This window comes from Rousettus aegyptiacus, unplaced genomic scaffold (assembly GCF_014176215.1).
Source record: "Rousettus aegyptiacus isolate mRouAeg1 unplaced genomic scaffold, mRouAeg1.p scaffold_m13_p_10, whole genome shotgun sequence".
NCBI classification, from domain to species: domain Eukaryota; kingdom Metazoa; phylum Chordata; class Mammalia; order Chiroptera; family Pteropodidae; genus Rousettus; species Rousettus aegyptiacus.
Genome location: NW_023416285.1, coordinates 2,925,747 through 2,934,889, shown reverse-complemented (window position 1 = coordinate 2,934,889; position 9,143 = coordinate 2,925,747). Strand labels below are relative to the sequence as shown.

The 9,143-nt window shown below is 62.3% G+C and overlaps 1 protein-coding gene across 2 annotated transcripts in view; it reads right to left on the bottom strand.

The window, feature by feature from the left end:
• Nucleotides 1-1,244: 1,244 nt before the first annotated feature.
• PPP2R2C (protein phosphatase 2 regulatory subunit Bgamma) overlaps nucleotides 1,245-9,143 on the bottom strand; it is an 84,452-nt gene continuing 76,553 nt past the window's right edge. For both annotated transcript variants that reach the window (XM_016161242.2, XM_016161243.2), the window contains exons 8-9: nucleotides 8,981-9,072; nucleotides 1,245-4,044 (exon numbers count right to left, since the gene is read on the bottom strand). In XM_016161242.2, coding sequence (XP_016016728.1) covers nucleotides 3,753-4,044; nucleotides 8,981-9,072 — 384 coding nt within the window. In that variant the 3' untranslated portion in view covers nucleotides 1,245-3,752. The remainder of the gene's footprint in view (nucleotides 4,045-8,980; nucleotides 9,073-9,143) is intronic.

The window sequence follows — 9,143 nt, the reverse complement described above, 5'->3', positions numbered from 1 at the left end:
GGACGTCACGGCATCCTCTCAGGGGGGCCGTGCGGATGGATGAGATGATGTGTACAGGGGTCTCAGCACGGGGCTGGTGTAGTCAGTGCGTGGCTCACAGGTGTCCACTGAGTCCTCGGCACCAAGGGGCCCGCATGCCAGGCCAGTGCGCATGCATGCAGCCCAGCGGGTGTCAAGGGCCTCAGAGCTCTCAGGGCTGGGGACGGACGGGGTAATAATTATGTTTCATCTGAGCAGACGCTCGTCCGGGAAGGGGAGCGGAGCTTGGGCAGTATTTCACGTGGCCCTCCCCAGTGCCTCTGTCTGTGGCCTGACCACAGCTCTGAGCCCAGGGCCGGGCAGCAAGCACAGCGCCCCTCCACAGGCGGACTGGGCGGGGCCAGACCCCCTGCCCAGAGGCCCAGCTCCCCTCACGCCCCGGCCTCCAGGAGCCGCTGCCTATCCCTCTGTGCCCCTGAGGATTGCCAGGAGCGCCCCAGCAGAGTGCCACCCTGCCACCCTCAGGAAGGCCAACGCAGAGTCCAGTCACACCCCAGCCAGCTCCTCACAGGGGCACGACCTCGGGCAGGGGCTTAGACATCTCTGAGCGTCCTCAGCGGTAGAGCCGCGGGACCCTGCTGGAAGCGGGGCTGGGAGATCGGAAGGGAGACGCCCGAGTGCGTTCATGTCCTTGGGCCGCCGTGACAAAGCTCCACAAACCCAGCGGCTGAAAACAACGCGCAGCCGGAGCCGGCGGAGTAACTGCTGCTTCCGCGTGTGGCCCCAGCGCCCGCCTCCCCGTTCCAGACTCCGAACTCAGTGCTGGCAACGCCAGGGTCAAGGTCGCAAGACGAAGGACCTGTAAGTAGATAAGGCTCGTGGTCTAGAAATTCCTCCCCGTCGCCCCCCCCACCCGAAGCTCCCCCTCCCATCCTGAGTCACGAGGCACACGTGAAACCCCAGGCTAAGGGCTCACGCGCCCCTGCGTAGGCTGCAAGGATCGAACCAAGGGGAGCGCGCGGGGGCGGGGGGGGGGGGGGGGGGGGGGCGTCACGCGCCCGCCTTAACTCCTCCTTCCTCTGACGAAGCTGTCTAAACGTTTAATTTCCCCCGTCGGGTATCACTTCCTGCAACGGTACAGGACTCTGCATCTTCGGCGGTGGCGCCCTATTTGTTTTATTTGTTTTTAAATTAGGTCTCTGGTCGACGGATGTATTAAATAAATACAAAAAAAATAAAAATAAAAAACCCGCACCACTCCGGGCTACATTTTCAATGTAACATTTGTTATTTTATTGGAAAAAGCTGGTATTCACATATTTATAGTTTTAGTCAACAGCTGGGTAATTCGTGAGACACAAAGAAATCAAGAATGCACCTATGAGTCACAGAGTCCAAAATGGCCAGGTCTGCCTGCTCCACCACCACGAGTGGGTCACCGCCACCGAGAGCCCAGTCCCCAGAGAGAATCAGAAGAGAAACAATCCAACGCCTTCACAGCGGCTGTGAACGCCCCGTTCGCCCAAGAACAGCAGAAAACCTCAACGGCGTCAGGCGCGACGCTCGTGACCGCCTGCCATGCCGAGCCTCGGCCCTCCCCCCTCAACACCTTCTCTCAGAACACGTTTTATGATCCACAGTTCGCGTTGGACAGCGTTACTTTCCAGGGATCCGAAGACGGGCTTTTCTTCTGAAGAGAGCGTTTTCTTTCTTTTCCTTTTTTTTTTTTTTTCTGGCTTCGTAGCCAGAGTTGGAAACGAAAGTATGGAACCAGGAACTGTGTGAAGACCTGCTGTTGAAGACAGTGTGCGACCTGCATTTCGTAGATGGTAAATGTTGAATCTATTATCTGACAGTCACCTCGAGCTGCAAATGCTAGTTTCCTCTCAGCGTCTGAATCACAAAGAGAAATGGAGTGTGCCAAAGATCCGAGTAAGTGTGTAAGGCCCTCAGAGCTGGATTTTGGCTTCGACAAGATTTCTATACAGTTTACCACATTCTTGAACCTCTTTTTACAAAGGGGGAAAAAAGGAATCCAATCCTGTGATTGTTAATTTTAATTAGAATCGATATGTACATATAATACTGTCCAGGTCACCTGGATTTTACAGTGATATATAAACAAACATTCTTCATTCACTTTATTTAAAAAAAAAATCAATGGACCCATTTCCTTGTGTAAATATTGTATGGCCGGAAGTGAGTGCTCATGCGTTTTGTGCTTTGACACACACGAAACGTATACCGTTACCCATTGACGAAAAATTGTGGGTGGTGTTATCTCCTGGGTTAGGTTACATCTTGTGAAAAAAGGTGGATGTGGTGGGGGCTTCTGCCGGCGGCCTTCTGAATCCAGACACGCAGGCACGGGGCCAGCTGCCATCCCAGGCCATGACGGTTCGTGGTGGCGCGGGCGGAACTGGTCTCGACAGAGCCGCAAGAACTATTAAGTGTCCCGAGACTGTGCAGTCAGTCAAGGGAAGGTCCCCTAATGTGGTCGTGACATGCGAGACCCTTCCGGAGGCAGTCCAGGGCATCTGAGAAAGGAGCCAGGGTCGGCGTGGGTGCAGCCCGGCGGTGTGGAGGGCCGAGCTCGCGAAGGCCCCGAACAGAGCACAGAGCCGCCGATGTCTTCTCCATCCTTCCCCCTGCACCTTGGCCCTCCCAGGACCTCCGTCACCCTCCCACCTGCTCTGTCCTGCTTCCCAGATGAACGGAAGTGTCCGGAACCTTCTGGGCTAGACTGCAGCTTTCACATGAGCCACCAGCTCCTGCGTGAAGGCCTGGACGGGGTTCCCAACTCCCCCGCTCGGTTGGTGCACGCCTGGGCAAACCGTGGTCATTCCGGGGCCTTGGTCCCCACAGCTGTTCAACAGGGATGGTGACTTAGTCACCTTTTAATGCCCGGAGCCCGGCACGGAGCCCGGCGCGCAGTGGGCAGTGAGTGGGTGTTTGTGGAGGAAACGGACACCTCCCACCTCACCGGGTCACGACGAGGATTCCAAAAGGTCCTGGGCAGACCCAGACTGAGCTCCCGTGGGTGCCCAGTGACGGCTGGGGGATGACAGGGAGCCCTGCGGAGCCATGGTGGGGATCAAATCGATGCACTAAAGGACCGAGGGCCGGGACACAGCAGGCACGCAGGGCAGGGCGGGTAAGTGGTGAGGACGCCGCACACGCACACGCACACGGGAACACCTCAGCCCCCCGTTGCCACTCGGGACACGGAGAAGGGCCGGGAAGAGGAGCTTGCGCCCGCCAACGCTCAGCAGGAGTTCGCAGTCCGGCCCGTGAGTGGGGCCCTCCGCTGCGAGTGGCGGGAGGAGCTGCCCCGTTGGTGATCCGGGACCCCGGCTGGCTTCTCTGAGCTTCCGGATCTGTCCCCAGAGCCCCGGCTGGGGGCCAGTCGGTCACGGGAGAAGCAGCTCCCACCGGCTCCCGCTTCCTCAGAGAGGAATCCCCGGGGACAAACATCAACCTAGAGATGTAAAAACCCTAGCGTGGGGTCAAGGCCCGCACGCAGGTCAAGTACAGACGGGACCGAGAGGACCCAGAATGCCAAGGCCGAGACCGTCGCCGCGTCCACTTGCCGGTTTCTGGCCGTGAAAGCCTTTGCTGTCCTCGTGTCAAACTGACAACGGCCGGTGAAGGCGTCCAGGGACGCGGGGGAGGGACGCGCCGCCCCCGTGGCCGCCTTCTCCGGCCCCTGCGCTGTCCCTGGGGCAGGGGGCCGGCCACCGGGGGCCTGCAGGCAGGTCGCGGCCCTGCGCACCCTAGTGCATCTCGGAGTTCACCTTGTCCTGGAAGATGTACAGGTTGTTGGTGGCCGCGATGGCGATGACGTTCTCGGCCGGGTGCCAGGCCGTGTGCAGGATCTTCTTGCCGAAGTCCAGGCTGTCCACGCTGACGTCGTCCCGCCGGCGCTTGCCGCCCACGCACACGCGCCGCGGCTTGAGCACGGCCCGCGGCTTGCTGCTCTCCCGGGAGGCCTCGAGCGTCACGTCCCGCTTGGTGTTGCGGTCGAACATGCGGAAGAAGTTGTTGTAGGCGCCGGTCATGATGACGCTGGCGGGAGGAGGACACGCGTCAGGCGGGCGCGGGAGGGGGTGGGGTGGTACGGGGTGCGGGGGGAGGGGCGGGGGATGGGGAGGGGAAAAGGGGGGAGGGCTGAGGGGTGGGGCCACGCGGCCGGAGCTCCCCGGAGCCCCCGGGGGGAGACGCGCGGCCACGCCTGCCTCGGTGCCATCCCCTCGGGGTCTCCTGTCCTCCCTCAAGTCGCAGCCGCCATCGCCACGCCATGTACCAGGAGACAGACGGGCTCAAGTGTCTGCCCCAAACGCCTAGAAATAACCTCCGGTACCTCCCCCGCCCCCCAGACCCCCAGGAGCGGAGGCCACGCAGCGGGGAGCTGAGCGAGGCAAACCCGACGCCCACGCTGGGGTGCAGCGGGCAGGCCCCTGAGCCCCCAGGACCCACCGCTCCCGGCGGACCCCAGGACCCCCTGTCTCTGAGCCGCTGAGTGAATAAACGAACTCCCCTTGCGCGCCGTCAGTGTGCAGGTGTCACAGACCCGCCCCGTCCCGCTACGCTGAATTTTCCACCTATGCGCCTGCCGTTTGTCTCTGAGTCGGCCCCTCGAAGCTCCGACCCTTCAGAGAGAACCTTTCACTCGGCGTAGAGCCTGGCAAGTTCGGGCCAAGATTCTCTTTTGGTCTCCACCCACGAGTGGCTTTGGGGAGCTCCCCCGCCCAGCCCGCGAGGTCCCTGAAGACGGCCAGGCACCGGCAAGGCCAGCCTCCGCCGGAGCCCACCACCTTCAGCGTCAGCGTCTGGCGTCACCTCCCCTTGACACCCTCGTGTTCAGAGCTCGGAGTGGGGGGCTCTGGGAGAGCAATAAGGGTACAGCCCCTCCGTGAAGCGGCTCTTCGCGAATGTTCTGGTCGCCCAGGCAGACCCGGGAGGGGCTCCTCTAGGCCGGCCAGCCCTCTGCTCCCCGACGTCGGGCAGAGCTGCAGTGAGCTATGTGGGGAGTGGGCAGGGGGTGAGCGCTCAAACGGTCCTGCCTTTATAAGAGATTTGTCTAATCTGGGGGCGAAGGGAGGGTGGGCGGAGGATTCTAAGGTGCTTCCTGGCTCTATTCTTCTCTGTTCTAAAATTCCTGTGAATACACCTGTTTGTTGTTGAAACCACTAAATGACACGAGGCGGCAAGAGGCGGCAGGTGGAGGTGCTCGCAGGTGCCACAAGCCCCCCGGCGCGGCTCGCTGCCGGGTGTGGAGACAGCGCCCCCACCTCCCGCCCGCCTGAAGAAGCCTGTCTTCTGGCTTCAAGTCGGCTTGCCCTGGGAAGCCTGGGCTGGCTCTACCGTGCCCTGGGTCGTCACCAGGAATGGCCTCCACCTTCCCCAGTGGCTCACAACTGTGACCAGGCCGGAAGGAGGGAGGAGGTGACAAAGTCCCAGACCCAGGGCCCCAGGGCTCTCCCAGAGCACAGACGCCCCAGCATCAGGCCCTGCTCAGAGCCCCTGGGGACGACAGCGCCGGCGGCTCCCGGAGCCCAGCCCGTGGACCCCCCCCACGTACGCGGCTTTATAAGGGACATGCTAGAGCAGGGGTCCCCAGCTCCCGGGCTGCGGACTGGCACTGGTCAGTGACCTGTGAGGAACTAGGCCGCACAGCAGGAGGTGAGCGGCGGGCGGGCGGGCGAAGCTTCATCTGCATCTGCAGCTGCTCCCAGCGCCAGCATCACCGCCTCAGCTCCGCCTCAGATCCTCAGGCATTAGATGCTCATAGGAGCCCCAGTCCCTGGTGCCACAAAGGCTGGGACCACTGGGCTAGAGGGCACAGCTGGGGCCAGGTGAAGTCAGCACTGCAGCCAAGACTGGGGGGTGGGGCAAGAGGGGCCACCTCGCCACCCAATCCCAAAGTGTCCCAAGGCTGAGTTAGGAGGGCAGGGAGCTTAGGGTCAACCCTGGCAATGAGTGGACACTCGGACGACTGTGGCCTATCCATTGTCACATGGATCCTATGCAGCCCAGGAGGTGACAGAAGGAACAGCTCCCCCAGGGGTAGGACAGTGTGCAAAGGGCTACGGGAGGGTGAGATGCTCCTGAGGGACGAGGACGGGGACGGGAATGAGGGCAGGAGAAGCTGGGATGATCTCTGACCTCCTGACCCGGGCAGCAACCCCGTCAGGCCGGCCTTCAGCAGATAACAAGGGGAGACGTGACTGTGGCCCTGACAGGCGTCCACTGGTGTCAGGCTCTGTCGGGATGGGTCACAGGACAACCCCCCGCCCACCCCCGCCGGGATCCCACAGGGCTTTATGCACAGGTGGTCAGTGCTGCGTGTCAGAGGGGGCCCTGCTTTCACTCCTTCCTCCGTCCTTCCTGGTCACCCGCTGTGCCTGGCTTTGGGACACCGGGGTGACAGCAGCAGCAAGAGAAAGTGGATTCTCAGATCCTCCCCTTCCCCCAGCGAGAGCCGGGGACACCCAGGCCTCCCTCATCAGACCTCTCCCAACGACCTCTGCCCCAGCCCGGGCTGCCCTATTTGGCAGCCCCTCCCCCAAGCCTTCGAAGGAGAGGGGTCAGCTGGAGGTCTCCGGCCCACCTGGGGCGCTCATTAAGCCCAGCATCCCGGCCCAGGGAGGGCGCAGCAGCCCACACACAGGTGCAGCCCTGGTTCTCAAACAGGCCCCTGAGCCAGAGCAGCTGCGGTGGAGCCGACCGCTGGGTGATCTGGGGCTGTAACTGTAGAGACAGGGAGACAGGCTTTTGTCTTGATTGACACAAATCCCTTCCTCCCAGGTGGGGCAAATGAAGGAGCACTTCCTAGAGGAGGTGGCATTTGCGGTGGGTCTAGGAGGCTCAGCAGGGTTCTTTCAGGCAGGTAACCAGGGTGGGTACAAGACAGACAACCCGCCATGTATGCAAATCTTTGGACCACCCATTGCCAGTAGCTTCACGCGCCGAGTCTCAGCCTCAAAGCGGCCCTGGAAGGTCACAGTTCATCAGGACCACGTCCCAGGGGAGCAGATTCAGGAGGCCTGGCAGCTTACACGCGGCTGGGGAGTGGTGGTGTGCAAACCGGAAATCACGGGTGTCTGACCCCAAAGCTGTGGCCCGTTACACAAGGCTGCCCCCCTAAGTCTTGCCGGAGGCGGGTAATGGGCTGCTCTGTGCTGCCGTCTACACTGTGGGGTGCAGTGAGCATTCATGAACGTGAGGGCAGCCCGACTGAGCCTGTGGGATGCGGGTTTGTTTGGTCGGCAAGGCTGCGGCCCGGAGGGCAGTGCCAGCTCCTCCCCTTAGCCTCCCAGCTCCTGGAAGTCTGGGACCAGGGCGTATTTGTCTCAGGATCCCCGTCCGCAGGGCATGCTGGGCTCAGAGGGGTGCTCGGGATGAAGCGAAGGAGGTGGCACACCCCTGTGCCTTCCCGAACGTCAACAGCCACTGACCGGACACTCCGAGGCCCCACGGGAGGGGCTCAGCCTGGGCTGAGTCACAGTCCCACCTCCAGGTCACCCGACCCGCGGGGAAGGCAAACAGAGGCAAGGAGAAAACCGTGAAACTGTGATAACTGCCAAGACGTGAGAGGAAAACCCAGGAGTCTGGGGGCAAGGTGGAGAGAACCCTGAGGGCTTTCCGGAGGAGGTGACCTGGAACTGAGTCTGCAAAGCCGGGTACAAGGAAGAGTGAGCCGTGTGCAATGTGGGCAGGGTTCCAGTGGGGCGCGCAGAGGGATACAGGAAGGGGGCGGGGGAGACCACCAGGGCTGGGGAAGGCTGGTGTGTAAAGGGCATGGCAGGAAGTGGCTGGCGAGAGGCAGAGTGGCTGAGCTCCAGGCTGGGCACGGGGCAGCAACACCAGCGTGGCGGCTTCCGTCCCTGGGAGGCAGGCGGCGCCTGTTCACGGGCGCCCCCTGGTGGCAATGTGGAGGAATGGCAGGCAGTGGAGTAACAGAACCCGCATCCCACTGGCAGCGTTTGGCAAGGAGCCCCGCAGCGTGTCAAAGCTTGCAGTTCAGGGGTACCTGAGGGCCCCTGTCCTCTCTGGGGGTATCTGGGGTTCTGCTCTAGGGGATCCCCAGCCGTGGGCACAGCAGCTTTACCCCACTTGGGGCTCCCTGCTGCGAGGTGGCTCCCTCCTGGTCCTGTCCTACGGTTGCGGGGCCCCTTCTCCCTGAGCCTGCCTACCTTTTTACGGTCCCCACGTGCCTGTGGCCAAAGCCACATAGGGTCGTGGCACAGAAGCTCTTACACCACCAAAGCAGTGCTGGCCCCCCTCAGAACTTGGGGAGATACACACGACGAATGGGGTTCACGTGGGCGGACACACCCCCGGGGTGGCGGCTGAGTGGAACACCGCCAGCTCTCACTACACCCGTCACTGCGCATGCCACCCTGGCCTGGGCTGCAAGGGGGCAAAGTGTCACCGGAACTGATCCGACTGTGAAAATGTGACGTGTGTGGCTTTATCTGTGCAGTGAACTGTCACCTGGGCCCCTGCACTGGGCCATCCTTGTCCACACCGGCCCCAGGGTGAGCAGGGTGATGGGGGGCCAGGGACTCACAGCAGACTCAAGGCCACTTCCCAGGCGGGCGGGGCCGTGACAGGCAGCGACTGGGTGGGCCTGAAGGGGGGGTGCCGCTAGGAAGAGGTGGCTGCAGCGGGCCGGGGGACTTCAGTGGCTACAGCCGTCTGCGGGGTGGAGGCCCCGCCAGCCCAGGGATGGGCCCGCGTGGAGAGTGAGGGCTCAAAACGGACGCTGGGTGTGCCCACCCAACGCGAAGCTTTGAGTCCCGGCCTTGGATTCGGGAGCGGAGAGCTCCTGCCTATGAGAAAGCTGGGCCCCTTTCAAACGCTTTGACTTACTGGGGCTGATTAACAGTGAACGCTGCGGGAAGCATCTGCCCGGGTCCCCAGCCGAGGCCCCACTGGGCGGAGCGCTCCCCAGGTCGGCAGGTAGGGCCCCCCCCCTTCCTCCCCGTCTGAAGGTTACCTGTCGCTCCCGTTCCAGGCACATTCGAACTTGTCGAAAATGCAGTCGTTCTCATAGAGGGAACAGAGCTTGCTCCGAAGGTAATCGTGGACCTGAGGCGAGAAGGGGCGGGGGGCGGGTGGGGGGGTGAGTCGAGGGGAGCCTGGCAGCCCTGGCCCCTCCA